The following is a 16,592-nucleotide window of genomic DNA, read 5'->3' as shown; positions in this document are numbered from 1 at the left end:
AATTGAAGTCTTCCACCCCCCTAATCAGTTTAGTTGCACATCTCTGCACTCTCTCCAGCTCATTTATATCCCTCTTAAGGATTGGAGTCCAAAACTGCACTGCATACTCCAGATGAGGCAGGTTTTCATCCCTTGAGTTAATGCCCTTTTATGCAAGACAGAACTTTATTTGCTTTAGTAGCCACAGAATGACACTGCCCAGAATTAGACAACTTGTTATCTACAAAGACCCCTAGATCCTTCTCATTTAAGGAAACTCCCAACACACTGCCATTTAGTGTATAACTTGCATTTATATTATTTTTGCCAAAGTGCATAACCTTGCATTTATCAACATTGAACCTCATTTTCCAGTTTGCTGCCCAGTTTCCCAACTTAGACAAATCACTCTGCAAAGTGGCAGCATCCTGCATGGAACCTATAGTTCTGCACAATTTAGTATCATCTGCAAAAATAGAAACAGTACTTTCAATGCCCACCTCCAGGTCATTAATAAATAAGTTGAAAAGCAAGGGACCTAGTACAGAGCCCTGCGGTACTCCACTAACAACACTGGTCCAATTAGAAAATGTTCCATTTACCACCACCCTTTGTAGTCTATCTTTTAGCCAGTTCTCTATCCAGGTACAAATACTATGTTCCAGGCCAACATTCCTTAATTTAACCAGTAACCTTTTGTGTGGCACTGTATCAAATTCTTTAGCAAAGTCTAAGTAAATCACATTCACTGCCATCCCAGAATCGAGGTCCCTGCTTACCTTCTCATAAAAAGAAATTAAGTTAGTCTGGCAAGATCTATTACACATAAAACCATGCTAGCACACACTCATGGTATTATGATTTGCTATAAAGTCCAGTATCTTATCCTTTATTAACACCTTAAAAAGCTTTCCTACCACTGACGTCAGACTAACTGGCCTATCGTTTTGAGGCTGAGAACTGGATCTTTTTTAATAGAGGCACCACATTCTGGGCACTATGCCAGACCTCAATGAATCCTGAAAAATTAAGTAAAGAGGTTTGGCAATCACAGAGCTAAGCTCGCTAAGTACCCTGGGATGAATACCATCTGGCCCTGGACCTTCTGACCCTGGATGTTTTAAACCAAGACAGAAGTCTACTCTATGGACTGCACATCACAGGACCATGGGAAGAGAATTTTACTAGGCTGAACACAATACAGGTCAGTTTTATAATTATGGACAAAGTGAGTGAAGACAGCCCTCCTTCTATTCCTACTGTGGTTTTTCTAATTAAGCTGGTGACAGGAAGGTTGAAGCAAGGTGCCTGCTCAGCCACTTCTAAACAAGTCAGCAGCTTACTGTCTCATGCAGATACAACACAGGTATTGCAATCAAAGGAGGGCACAACAAAGCTCTCTGACAGGGGGCAGCTGGGAAACTGACAATATGTCTAGCCCCAGCCAGATTTCAAAATTGAATATAAAAAAAACTGCTTGATCTTTTGAAAAATGGATTTTCAGTGTAGAATTCTGCTGGAGCAGCACTATTATCTATTAGCAGTTTTTGGAAGAGTAAGCATTTTTTATACATTATATTTTACAATAGGGGGCAAATTATTCAGTGTGTGTCATGTCAAACAGCTTGCCTTGGTTCAGGTATAAAAAAAAAAAAATGGAGGTACAAGCTGATATATAATAATAATAATATGTAAGCTCACGTGCCACGTCAAGGCCCCTCATTGTAACATACACCTATAAATAATTCAATGTAAAGGCTGAATGGCAGCTATAGGCCGTGTTTGGCTACAATTTGTACAAGAAACACAGGCCCATGTCCTTATTTGGCTGTCCCCATAAGCAAATCTGGATCAACAGCTGTTCAAGCTTTGGCCAACTATTGGAAATATGTAACAATACAATTGCCAGAGGAATGAATTTGCATACTCTAAGACTACAAAGTGTGTCAAAACAATTTACCGAACACTTATCAAAGAAGATGTGAAACTCTTTTAAAGAAAAGCATTTAGAAAACTAAAGTGCAAATACCCTACAGTCAAAATACAGTGTCTGCATACCATATTCATTATGTAATTTAATAACTATGCATATGTAAATAAAATGCATATTCTGCAAGGAATATGCAATACTTTACAATCCTAAAAACATTTGAATGTCTGTTGTCCTATCAAGTGTAATATGAAATGCTTGCTGCACTGCATTGCTCTAGACTTATAAACTTACTTTTGGAGCAGAAAACAAGTGACAAAGCAAAAAGCTAGTAACATCAAACTCTATCCCTTACCTGTTTTGAGATTTCTTGTTTTTAACTTTATGGCTTGGTTCATAATCAGATTCGCTGTCCCTACTGCTGCTTTTCTGTCTATCCCCCCCAGTGTCGGAATCTGAACTGGAACTTGCCGACGGAGAGCCACTATCAGAAACTGACCGAGACATCTGCCAATCTTCACTGGACATATTGAGAGGGCGGAAATGAAAAGTTATAACACGCATGCTTGTCTAGAACACACAGAGACTTGATCAAATGCTAAAGGCACCAGCACTCCATAGATTTGATTTCTCTGTATTTTTCTATGACAATGCTCCATGTAAGAAAACAGGCAGTTGCAGTAGTTTAACTTGAAATGTATACTCTCTGTAAAAGAGCTTGATCTGAAGCAAAGATAGTACATGGCAAGATCTGTTCTGAGTTCATAATCCACAGACGGTGTGTCGTGCAAACTGCAGTGGTACAGACAGTGAAAGCGGGAATAAATAATTGGAAAGCAAGAGCTGAAGTTAACATTAATTAGGTGTACCCTTGCCAAAAGGATTATGGCAGTGCAGGTAAGAACCAAGCTAGCCCCTAAGGGCTGACAAAAATCACAATAAGAATTCAAATTGGCTGAATCCCATAGTAAACAGGTCACAACTTTGGGACATTTATATAAAATTAAGAAATTTCAGTGCAAGACAGCAAGCGGGTGGTCTTTAAAGGAGAAGGAAAGGTTAAAACTAAGTAAGTCTAATCAGAAAGGTCCATCTAAATATACCAGTAAACCCCCAAAGTAATGCTGCTCTGAGTCCCCTGTCAAAAGAAACACAGCATTTCTTTCCTTGTATTGTGTACTCATGGGCTTCTGTATCAGACTTCCTGCCTTCTGCTTAAACCTCATTGCCCTGGGCAAGAGTATGCTCAGTTTGTTCCTTTCTCCCCCCCCTCCCTTCTCTACTGTAATCTGAGCCCAGAGCAGGGAGAGACTCAGGCAGGAAGTGATGTCACACCACGTTAATACTGCAGCTCCTATCCTAAACAAACAGAGAGTTTCTAGAGCTTTTTACTCCGGTATGGTAAAACATTCTACAGAATAAATATAGCATTCTAGCTTGCACTATTGCAGCTAATCTATTGGCAATAAAATGCCTCCGTAGCTTTCCTTCTCCTTTAAAGGCAGACAAGAACGGCAGTTGTAAAAAAAAAAAAAAAAAAAAAAAAAAAAAGGATGTTTTCAGAACCACAGAAATATCACCAGCAATTAAGCAACCATGGACAGATTAATCATACTGTGATCTGAAAGCACAATTAACATGCAAAAACAAGTAATAATTGAATTACAAATCAGTAGTACTTACTCTTGGCGTTTTTTCTTTTTGATTTCACTTGAAGAGTCCTCATCAGATTCATCATTGGAGGATGAATCCTTGAAAAGCCAAAATCAAAAATATACATCATCAAAACACAGAAATACATGGTAAATATTACCATGGAGCACATGAATATTAGTACAACTTCTCTCACTTTTTTATACGCAAATAAGTAGCCTGCATAAAACAGAACATAAAATTTCTCTTATGCTATTCTGTATGGTTAGTTCTCTTAAAGTTCAGAAATGTTAGAGTTTAAACTGAGAAGGAAATTAATTAAGTGTATGTATATATATATATATATATATATATATATATATATATATATATATATATATATATATATATATATATATATATATATATATATATATATATATATATATATATATATATAAAGATTTTTAAACCTGGCCAATCAATTTTCTGACAGATTTCAGCCTAAAAATCGTAAGATGTACGATCGTTCGAATCCCACTAACCGCACGATAATTTGACTGATTGGTTGGACTGCACTGAAATCGGTCGTTCACCAAAGAAGAATCGTCGCGTCTATGGGGACCTTTAGGGACTTTATCAAGGACAATTATCAAAGATTTATTTATCTTTATGAAAATCGTGTGCTGTGAGAGCTTTCTAAACACGGATGACGGTCCTGTGTGGACCGAAACGCGTTAACATGGAGATTGAATAAACGTTCAAGTTTTTTTGAAAATCGTGTGGCGTGAGTGCTAACACACACATATATATAATAAATGGGCATCATTTTTTTTTTCTCTCTCCAAAGGACACGCACTCCAAAATTAGTGAATCATTAATTCTTTATTCACCCTTGTTTATCCAACCTTTCAGCCCAGATTAGGGCCTTTATCCTTGATAAAGGCCCTAATCTGGGACAAAAGTTGGAACTAAGTATGAATAAAGACAAAAATATGAATAAGGAATAATGATTCATTAATTTTGGAATGCGGGTCCTTTGAAAAAATATAATATAATAGGACTTATGAAAATTATAGAAAATTTATTGCAAGATTCTTGCAATAAATTTTCTATAATTTTCATAAGTCCTGCGAGTGCGGATCTTATTTGTGCATGTGGAGATTGAAACTATTGATACTGCACCCAGGCATTTGAAACTATTTATCGAGAGTGCTGGCTCTTTGGAGGACTATATATATATATATATATATATATATATATATATATATATATATATATATATATATATATATATATATATATATATATATATATATATATATATATATATATATATATATATATATAGTCCTCCAAAGAGCCAGCACCATGTGTAAGGAAGCATAAACACATTAAGGCTGCCTGTATTCACAGCAATATTTAAATTTCTATATGCACAAAGTAAAATACTAGATAGATAGATTTTTTTTAACACTGCACAATTCAACTTGCCAGCTCACTTACATTCTGGTGAGCATAGTTAGTATAGGTATTCCACTTTTAAATCTTACTTCATCTGAGCCACTGTTTGAAGATTCCTGCTGCCTTTGTTGCTGTTGCAGCTGCTGCTTTCTCAGCATAGCTGATCTTTGTACTGCAAGAATACTTGGATTGGACTTCCAAAACTGTAATAAAATAACACTGCCTTTAAGAAACCCAAAAGAAACTGAAAAATCTTACAATTAGAACTTCAGATGTGGAATTTTCTGTATGGACAGATTCTTCATACAGAATGCATATATGTATAAACTTCAAACTGTAGAGAAGCAGCGTAGTGATAATGGCATGTATGTAGAGGTGAAAATTCCCCTCAGGTATTAGAGGAATGGTTTGTGTGTGGAGCAGTGCCACACAAGTCTGACAGCAATCAAACCTAATTTGACATGCATCAGTTGTAGCAATACATACACAAAAAAAACCTGAAACAATATTTAGAAGTGTAAAATTTGATAGATAAATCAGATAAAGAGGAGGCAAAACTTTAAATGAGGATATAAAGATGTGGAGGACAGGACATGGTATTGGAATGTGTTACTAGTCACTTTACCTCTGCTCCATCGAGTCTTGGTGGTTTGGACTGAACATTTTTCTTTTCTTTAGATGTGTCTGAATCAGATTGGCTTCCTGATTCTGAACCACTTTCAGAGTCACTGCTTCCAGACTGGCTACTGCTTCCATCACTACTGCTTCCAGAGCTAGATCCAGATCCTGAACTAGAATCGTCATCGGAATGGCTACAATTTAATAAATGAAAACAACGGAGTAGATAAACACAAATCTTCAGTTTACACAATAAAAGTGTTGCTTTTTAGATCAATGGAGAGGGGATACAACACTGAAGTACTGCATTTGAGTGATAAATGTTTGTCAACTGCCTGAACAGAGTATTTGCAGGTGATTCCCATGCTAAATAAATTTGGAAGAATTTTAAGAATCATGTCCACCGCCTCTTGTAGTTAACATTTGGGCAAGAATTATCCTCTATTTCAACACCCTTTAAAATAATTGGCACTGAGTTTGAAAAGGACCACTGATTATGCCTATACAAATTTACGAACAGAAGGAGGTAGAATAAAATTTACTCTCTCAAGTAACTAGACGAGCACACTTTTTTTTGTTAACGAAGTATTAAAATATCTCCCCCATAGATATAACAGAAACGTGTTACCTACCTTGAATTCCCATTGCTGTTGCTTACATTGTCTTCATCGCTATGTCCATTCATTGTTAAATATTCACAGATTGAATTTCCAAATACCAAATTACATTTACGACCCTATCATGAATACTTTGGTGAGGATAGTTCTTAAAAAAATGAATACAAAATACTGCAGGATAATGAAGCGCTTACCTGAAAAAAAAAGGAAATAAAAACAATTATAAACAATATACAGACTATTCTACTCACCTAAAACTGCTTCAAAAAATGTAGAATTATTACTGTATCACTATTTTTTACTGATGTGCAAGACTAATTAAAGAACTTCTGCACTGTACATGATACTATGTCATTTAAATGAATATAATCTGCATCTGCAGGGGGCACAAAGGGGTGTGGAGTGTTTCATAGCTGACAATTTGTAGAGTAACACTGGCATTAAAAGGGTTGTTCACCTTTGAGTTAACTTTTAGTATGATGCGGAGTGTGATATTCTGAGATAATTTTCATTTTTTGTTATTTGTGGTTTTTGAGTTATTTATACATTGATTTGAATGAGAGACTGGAATATGAATAGGAGAAGATTTGAACAGAAATTTGAGTAATAAAAAGTAGCAATTACAATAAATGTGCAGCCTTACAAAGCATTTCTTTTAGATGAGGTCAGTGACCCCATTTGATAGCCAGAAAAAAAAACAAATAATTCAGAAACTATTGAAAATAATTATTGAAGACCAATTGAAAAGTTGCTTAGACTTAAGCAGGTCATAGACCGGCGGAGATTGGTCGTTTGGTCGATTGGACAGGTTAAAAGATTTCTGTCGGCTGCCGATAATATCTCTGCATGTATTGCCGATCATACGATTTTCAGAGGGAGGCTGTCCACCTAGCGGACATAACTTTCGAACGATTGCTGTCAGAGGCAGAACATCGGCTGATCTGTTCTTTTGTACTCTATTTGATCGGAATGGTTAGTGGCAGGTCGGGAGACGGGAAAGTCAAATCGTACGATGATTCGTACGATCAGATCTTTGTGTCTATGACCAGCTTTAACCATACTATAACATACTAAAAGTTACCACCCCTTTAAGTGAAGCTCTTAGGTTTGCTACAATTACAGTGTAATTTAGGTTTACTCAGTTAAAGCTTGTCCCAAACATAATGCAAATTTGCCACCGTATACAGAGATTAATATGTTTGTTAAGTAACTGCCTACGTCACAAACACACAAGTTATTTTCACTAATATACAAGTGTGAAAACTTCTCCATAGAGATCAAGAATGCATGCAAACAAATCAAACAAATAAATGCATTTGTATTCTGTTGGTTTGCAAACAAATCTGTCAAACATAAAATGCAAGTTAGTGGACTTAAGGAGGAAAATATTAAAGGGTTATGTGAGAGAGGAGACTTTCTAGTAACATTCCTGTCCTATCTGTCAAAGAGAGCATATCTCCTTTAAGACAATAAAAAGCATCTTTTGGCCGAACTTAAACATTTTAGTTTCTAATTAATTTATTAAAACTAAGAATTTGGTAGTACAGGTATGGGACACATCTGTCTTCAAAATTCCCGGGGCAAATTCATGCACAGTTGAACGAAACAGCCGACTTTTTAGTTAAAGTTCGACTTTTCGTTCAGCTGCGCAAAGGAGGAAGACGGAAGAAGATCGCTTCGTGGTGCTCACTGGTATAAACCCTGTTTGGTTTTCCTCAATAACCTATATCTAATTAACTACCAATAAGAATGAAAGAGCAGGTTGTGCAATACGATGAGTTAAGAGCGTTAAACCAGGAACGACGAACAGCTATTATTCTTCTGAGCCAACAGCAGCAAAACTTTCAAATTGGCTGATCTGCATGAAAATAGAATGATTGCAGCAGGAGTGTAACATCAAAAGGTGGGCAAAAATACCTTGTTTGACAAACTAATAACATGCCACCAAACTCCCTGCTCAGTGCTTTCTCCAGAAACTAGAACTAGACAATATCCAACTCGATTAAACCATTTGGGAAAGTAACCACCGTTTGTCAGAATCGCTGCATGCAACAGCAATGGGAAAGCAGCAAGTCCAGCTTAGCATTTAAATGATTTAAACAGTAATTTTAGGATTTCTCAAAGCCACATCAAAACAGCCTCAAAGTACCAAAACCACCTTGTCAAAAAAAAAAAAAAACCATTGGTTGATACCCCTTCTGACAGTAGATTTCATATAAGATATTTGTTTTAAAGGGGAGGCAGACCCTTATTTGTCCACTATAAAAGAAAATGTAATTCTAAGCAAATTTCCTAATTTATCTATCTGTCTATCTATCGCTCTGTATCTACACACACACATACATACAGTAGAAGCCTGATTTTACATTTACCAAGGGACTGCATCAAAATGTTGTAAATTCCAGCATACCTTGAATCGGGGAAATAAAGAAAAAATGCACCTTGCCTAAATGGGACTGCGACAAAATGGTTAAAGTAGCAAGTTCATCTTAACATTAAAGTGATTTAAACAGAATTTTGATAACCACATCAAAACACATTATACGACATCCCAAAACTAGTCTTCTGTGGGTGCTGGGTCAATACTTTAAGGTTTTTTGGAATTTACGCCATATTTACACAGTGCCTTGGGAAGTGTAAAATCAGGGTTGTACTGTTTGAACGTACGTACACATATATAAGTAAGTTTGTACATATATATATTTCCAAAAAAGACCAGCAACAAGTTATCTTGTGAAAAGCTGTAAGTGTATTCAAATTAGCATGAGAAAATGCTTTATTCATTCTAATTTGAATATACTTACAGCTTTTCACAAGATAACTCGGTGTTGCTGGTCTTTTTTGGAAATGCCTAGTTTATTTACCGTGCACCTGAGTGAAAGTTTACAGTATATGGTGTATATATATATATATATATATATATATATATATATATATATAGGGATTATCGGCACTCACCACTCATATAGTCACTTGCTGGGTGCTATCCAAAAATATTCAAAGCAGTCCATGAAAGCACTCACAGCGATCACCATCCAATGTGTATCAAAAAGTTATTTATTGGTGCATGGTGTATCAACGCGTTTCGGCTCACCTGGACGACGGCTCCAGGTACATACGTACATACATACATTTCCAAAAAAAGACCAGCAACAACGAGTTATCTTGTGAAAAGCTGTATGTGTATTCAAATTAGCATGAAAAAGGCATTTCATGCTAATTTCAATACACTTACAGCTTTTCACAAGATAACTCGGTGTTGCTGGTCTTTTTTTGGAAATGTCTACATATGTGTAGACATTTATATACATACGTACACACAGAAAGACTTGTGGGTGCAGCAACTTATTTTAATTAAATAAATAGGTTCTTGGACAGCATCACCTTCCTTTCAGCTACCACTGTGCACGGAAATCCAATGTATACAAAAACCAGCACAGAGGGTCTTGATGTGAAAAATAATGATGTAGAAGATAGAGAGATATATATATATATATATATATATATACACACACACACACCAGCCGCCATTAAGCGTGTATCACTATATCTTTATTTGTGCATGGTGCATCAACGCGTTTCGGCGCACATAGAGCCATTGTCAGGATGATGACAGGAAGTGTAATACATCATTAAATAACCCCCATGTCCAATTAGAGTGAGACTAATTATGACATCACACAATTTAAAAATTACCATCATGTTATACTCAAAATGTGGATATTAATAACACCTAACAAGTGGCTATAATTAATTGGAACACAACAAGTATCCTTCTGTGCTGCCCTGAGTGTCTATAATACTAGAACTTTGAGTAAAAACGGAAGTTAAGGGGTTAAAAGGCCCATTTGTATCCATAGTGCCCCTTCTACATGTGTATATGGTTACCATTTAAAATACCTAAAAAAATGTGTTAAATAAGTATAAACAAAGTTACCATTCAAATTACCTAGAACATGTATCTATATGGTACAAATGGTGTTACAAACTAGAGTGCCTAGAAACATTGTGGAAAGAAATCTGGGTGTACGAGCAGTAATAATATCACAATACCCTATCTCAGGCAAGTAATATAAAGTGCCGCTAATGATATGATTAATGCTCAATCAATCCGATATATACTTAAGTCTACTACATAGAATACCATATTCAAAGATATCATCAGTTAGGACCTAGCTACACCCAGAATAAACAATCATAGGTAACTAGCCAGAGAATACATTTTGTTTAACCCTCTAGGGGCGACTGTGTCCAGGGTCCGCATCCACTTTGCTTCACGTTGTAATAACAGTTTAGATCTATCACCACCTCTCTGTGGGGGGGGGGATATGATCAATTAGAATTGCTCATAGAGTAGGCAGTGGATATTTATGTATGTGTATGTTATATATACACACATAAACACACATACAGTGGAACCATGATTTTACTTTCCCAAGGGACTGTGTCAATATGGTGTAATTTCCAAAAACACCTTAAATAAAAAAAACAGAGAAATGCAACTTGAATAGAACTGTAAAGATAACCATACACTATAAGATCCGCTCGTTTGGCAACGTCGACCCGATATGCCCACTAATGGCTGGGCGATATCAGATGAATCCAAATGTTCGGCCCTGGGGCTGAACTATTGGATTAAGATACTAAGAATGGGCTCTGACAGGTCGCACTAGCCAATACGGTACTGGATCGGCCAGATATAGATCGGTTGGACCTGTCGGGAGCCCCCACACATGGGCAGATAAACTGTCGAATTGGTCTAAAGGACCCATATCGGCATCTTTAATCTGCCCGTGTATGGCCACCTTAATCAGTAATCCCAGGACATAAAAGCAGGGTTCCACAGTGTGTGTATGTATGTACATAAAAGCCGCAGTCTGGCTGTTTCTGATCCCTATGACAGCAGCCAACTTCCCCGACAATTTGAAATGACACTCAGATCTAACTTTTTAAACTAATGGAAATGTTTAATTACTGTACATTGGAAAACTGCTTAGAATGACATTTCTTTCACTCTGTCAACAGAAAAAATAAACCCTTGTAGCCATTACTAGAAGGAGGACACAAACACATGTGCTGATTTAGCTGCTTCAGTGAGGAAATTCAGGTTCTGTGTATAATAAGTGGAGGACATTGCAGTTTCTGGTGTATAAATGGATTACAGTGTTGCAAAATAGACCTTTATTCGTGTCTTTGAAAAGAGAAGGGCATTGAATCATTGCAGTCCCACACATGATGTCAGAGTTACTGTGAGGAGCTTTCCTGAAGAGTGAGACAGAGAGTGAGACAGAGAGTGTCAGACAGAGCGGAACATGCAAATACCTCGGCTATTTCCTCAATAACAGGCAACACGTGTGAAGTCTTAGAAATGAATTCGTGATGAATGAAAGATAAAAGCCAGGGAGCAGTAAAGCGAGGTCGAATAACACACAGCTCTGAGCCAACAGCCATCGCTAAGTGGAAAGTTGTATGGAAGCGGCTTTTATGTGGAGAATGCAGCCAATCATCGCTCGGTCACGTTTCAGAGAGTCACACGGGTTTAAAAGGCCGGGCCGCCATCAGGGGAGGACAGTTGTCCCGGGTGGGTCTAAAGAGGAGCAAGACCGCGCCGCACTTACTTGGATTATAGCGCCCCCTGCTGTCAGTGCGCGTCTGCGTCTTCTCTCCCTCACACCGCTTTCTGTACTGCTCGTTTTGTCACAGTTTTCGTCCTGGTAGAACCGTGTGGGAGAAACGATAGGCAGGCGGGAAGTTCAAACTTCACCCTCTCATCTAAGTGAATTCATATTGCCCAACAGTCCCGTTTTTCCTAACAAAGCCCCGAGTCACCGATCGCTACTTACACCTCCCGCAAATATGTTAACTGCAAGCTTCCTCCTCCTGTCTTACAGAAAATCCCGACGCCACAAGGCTAGTCACGCGAGACGGGCGTCACGACTACACGTAAGCGCAGTGACGCATCACGTACCGGAAGTGACGCGTAGAAACTGAGGAACTCACTATTACACAATCGGAAGCGGCTGTAATGCGATGGTCTGTCCTCTAATGGTCGGGTTTCCCGCCGCTTTGTGTAAAGAACAAAACAAAACTACTTTGTCTTGGTGTTAGTTGCTCGCTCTGTCTTCTGCCGCCTCAGCTTTTCACTGGAAATTACTTTTCCTGGTTTCCAACAGAACCGGCCGCCATCAGAAATCAGAAGAACCTCCTATATGTTACCAAACTAAGAGCAAACTAGAACCTGGTGATATTGAAGGGGCTGTTCACCTATAAATCAACTTTTAATAAGATGTAGAGAGTGACATTCTAAGACAATTTGCAATTGTTTTTTATTATTTGGGATTTTTGAGTTATTTGGCTTTTTGTTCATCCGCTCTCAAATGCTATTTCAGCAATCTGGTTGCTAGGGTCCAAATTACCCTAGCAACCATGCCCTGATTTGAATAAGAGACTGGAATATGAATAGGAAACATCTGAATAGAAAGAAGAGTTATAAAAAAGTAGCAATAACAATACATTGGTAGCCTTACAGAGCATTTGTGTTTTAAATGGGTGCAGTGACCCCCATGTAGGGTTGCCAAAAAAATACTGGCCTTTCTATACATTTGTAATTTTTCCCTATTAATAACATTGGGATCAACCATAATTTTTACCGGCCAGGCTGGTAAAATACCGGGCAGGTGCCAACCCTACCCCCATATGAAAGCTGGAAAAAGTCAGCAGAAAAATACAAATAATTAAAAAAAAAAAATAATGAAGACCATCTAAAAAGTTGCTTACGATTGGCCATTCTATAACATACTGAAAGTTAACTGAAAGTTGTACCACCCCTTTAAGTCATCTTATTTCTTCTGTTGTACTACTTTATGAACAGACATATTTACCCTGCTAGAAGAAAATTCATTTACCGACTGCTTCGTGCAGATGGTGGTTAACTGTACAGAAATCCATTTGCAATAAGCGCAGGGTTGCCAAATCTATTTTTCAAAATAAGACATAGTCAGCTACAAAACCAGCCAAGAGGCAGTTGAAAAGTAGCCCAAATATAGCACATGTGCAGTGAATAAAAGTCTAAAAAATAAACGTCTTGCAAAATTTTCCATAAAGTAAAATGGGACAGATTTGCCCGTCACCAGGGGTGACTACAGACCGGGGCTCACGAGGTATAGGGGCCACATAAGGCCCTAATACATATACAATTTCAATAACTATTAGTAAAACAGTTCAACTCATAGACATTTTGGTGGCCAGCAGACTTTTGACCCAAAATTGTATGAAATTGAGGAAAATGCTAGAAAGCTTAAGAAGGTCGGGAGACTGAGGTACAGAGCCCAAAGTCTGTTAATTCCTGACTTCTACACAAGTTAGTCCCATTGCTTGCTGGCTTTTGTAGGCAGTTGGCAAATTCTTAAACAAAAATGACTACCCAACATGCACTGGGAGACGCAGACTTGGCGCAAAGTACAAACCAGCCAAATGCCCAAAAAGTATCCCAAATCCATACATTGGCTAGTTTGTACTTTCAAAACCCGCTTGGGCTTTAAATTAGTAGCCCAATTTGGCTGGAAAACAGTCAACCTGGCAACTCTGAATAAGCGGATTCTAGTCTGATTAATATAAGGCAAAAGTTGAAACAGCTGTTCCAAATGCCAAAACATTATTAGACAGTGCTTCCTCATCAACCTTCTATTCACCTTCTTCAAACACCTATTACACACTAGGTGATGTCACTTTCCTCAAAAGGGCTCAGCACATAAAAAATCCTATTTGAGAAAGATTTATTTGAAAGGGTCAAATATATTTTTATATAATGATCACTTAGGGGCAGATTTATCAAGGGTCGAATTTCAAGGTTTATGGGAGTTTTTTATGGGCGTTTTTGCACAGAAAAAAATTGAATGTCAGGAAGGTTGCAAACAACTCCAAATTGAACCCATGACGTCTTTCATAGGCTAATTCGGCAGGTATAAAGTGATGAATGGTCTAAAGGGCCAGTGTATGGTAAATCTTAAAATTCAAATTCGATTTTTTTTAAAAACTCAAATCGAATTATAACAATTCCCTAGTTGATTTTGACAGTTTTGGCCATAAAAAGATTAGAAAATTCAAATCTGAATTTTCACTTCGACCCTTGATAAATCTGCTTATTAATCTATCCATACCAATATCATTCTGTTTAGATCTGTAGCGAGACTAGGCATCTGGTACTGGCACTGAATACTGGCGGCATTGCATTTACTACTTTCTTGGCTGAAAACAAATGGATTACGATTTGAACATTATTATTTAAATGCTTTAGCTCAAAATTGAAGGGGGAAATGGACTGTGGTGGAAATAGAAACAAATGTTTATAATTAAACAGCAGGGTCCAAAATGGATCTCCAATCCATATCCAAGAAAAACATGTACAGTTAAGACATGATTAATATTTATTTAGCCATTCCTGCTTTTCAACTCAAACTCTGCTATACCCCCCCCTGAACAATGTATGTCTCTATAAAAAGATATTGCATAAAACCGCTCATATGTAAAACCCTGCTTCATGTAAATAAACTATTTTTATAATATACTTTTTTAGTAGTGTGTGCCATTGGGTATTCCTAAATAGAAAATTGCCATTTAAAAAAAAAATAAGCGCTCCCCCCTGGGATCCTAGGATTCACAGTTCACACAAACAAAGGCATATTCTTTAATCCGCCCCTTAATATGATTATTCATATTTCAGATTTTTAAATTTAAACCAATGAAATTTAAGGAGTGAAATCTGATTGGGTAGGGCGCACATGAGACATAACTGTTTACTTTTGAATCTGAGCTGCATGCTATGAATCAATTGCAAACTCATTTAAGCAGTCACACCTGATTGTCATCCCATTGACTTTAAACACCAGACTCTGATTTCAAATTATATAAAATAATATAAAGGTTTCATTTACTTTTGCCAGATGTAGATATGTTGTTGGATCTTTTTTTTTTTTTAAAAAAATACATGACCAAATATAATCATTTTTGTTTTATTTGTTTAAATATATTTTGTTCATCTACTTTTAGTACTTGTTTGAAAATCAGATGATGTTTTAGGTCATATTCATATAGAAAATTTTAAAGGATTCACAAACTTTCAAGCACACCTATTATTTGCAATAAACTAAGTTTGCTGAAAGGAAGAATGGTAAGAACTTGGCTAGAGGGAGAAATTCCAGCCAATCATCCTAAAGAAAAGTTACATAGCACTTTAAAGGGATACTGTCATGGGATAAAAAAAAAATTCAAAATGCATCAGTTAATAGTGCTGCTCCAGCAGAATTCTACACTGAAATCCATTTCTCAAAAGAGCAAACAGATTTTTTATATTCAATTTAGAAATCTGACATGGGGCTCGACATATTGTCAATTTCCCAGCTGCCCCAAGTCATGTGACTTGTGCTCTGATAAACTTCAATCACTCTTTACAGCTGTACTGTAAGTTGGAGTGATATCACCCCCCTCCCTTCCCCCCCCCACAGCCAAACAAAAGAACAATGGGAAGGTAACCAGATAGCAGCTCCCTAACACAAGATAACAGCTGCCTGGTAGATCTAAGAACAAGACTCAATAGTAAAAACCCATGTCTCACTGAGACACATTCAGTTACATTGAGAAGGAAAAACAGCAGCTTGCCAGAAAGCCTTTCTCTCCTAAAGTGCAGGCACAAGTCACATAACCAGGGGCAGCTGGGAAATTGACAAAATGTCTAGCCCCATGTCAGATTTCAAAATTGAATATAAAAAAATCTGTTTGTTCTTTTGAGAAATGGATTTCAGTGCAGTGGAGTAGCACTATTAACTGATGCGTTTTGAAAAAAACATGTTTTCCGATGACAGGATCTCTTTAAGTATTGTTCCAAGGTCCGATTAAGGCACTCAGTTTAACCATTAGTCTGTGGATGGAAAGCTGAAAAAAAAAAAAACTTGAGTCTTCAGCAACCTGCAAAACTCACGACAGAACTTAGAAGTAAATTGAGTACCATGTCCAAAGTGCCATGAAGGGGAAATATTTGCCGGAGCATCAATTCTGCTGTGAGTAAAGCTGATGGAAGTCCCTTTGCTGGATCCAATCCACTACAACTAATATTGTAGAACAGTCACAGAAACGAGGAAGATCAACAATAACGCCAAGAGAAACTGAGCTCCAGGGTTTCATTGGCACAGGTAAAAGTTGGGGAAAACCACAGGTTGTCACATATTGATGTAGACTTAGGCTACCAGACGTTCCTTTTGATTAAATGTAATCACAGCTTTGCACAGTGGCAGTATCGTAGATGAGATTTGGCCAAGGCTCAATTATTGCTAATTGAAAAAAATGTGTTTGCTTCC

At 37.3% G+C, this 16,592-nt stretch overlaps 1 protein-coding gene across 5 annotated transcripts in view; it reads right to left on the bottom strand.

Moving 5' to 3' along the window:
- Positions 1-12,225, bottom strand: part of chd1.S (chromodomain helicase DNA binding protein 1 S homeolog) — a 51,657-nt gene extending 39,432 nt beyond the window's left edge. Inside the window, exons 1-6 of one of the 5 annotated variants that reach the window (XM_018244340.2) lie at positions 12,084-12,225; positions 6,256-6,434; positions 5,631-5,817; positions 5,095-5,208; positions 3,593-3,660; positions 2,265-2,429 (exon numbers count right to left, since the gene is read on the bottom strand). In XM_018244340.2, the coding sequence (XP_018099829.1) occupies positions 2,265-2,429; positions 3,593-3,660; positions 5,095-5,208; positions 5,631-5,817; positions 6,256-6,308 (587 nt within the window). In that variant the 5' untranslated portion in view covers positions 6,309-6,434; positions 12,084-12,225. Of the gene's footprint in view, positions 1-2,264; positions 2,430-3,592; positions 3,661-5,094; positions 5,209-5,630; positions 5,818-6,255; positions 6,435-11,562; positions 11,837-11,858 lie in introns of those variants that run through there. The other 4 variants (XM_018244341.2, XM_018244338.2, XM_018244339.2 and 1 more) reach the window with 4 other exon arrangements.
- Positions 12,226-16,592: the final 4,367 nt, after the last annotated feature.

Source organism: Xenopus laevis, chromosome 1S (assembly GCF_017654675.1).
Source record: "Xenopus laevis strain J_2021 chromosome 1S, Xenopus_laevis_v10.1, whole genome shotgun sequence".
Taxonomy (NCBI): domain Eukaryota; kingdom Metazoa; phylum Chordata; class Amphibia; order Anura; family Pipidae; genus Xenopus; species Xenopus laevis.
The sequence above is the reverse complement of the archived record's forward strand: the minus strand, read 5'-3'. Positions and strand labels throughout refer to the sequence as shown.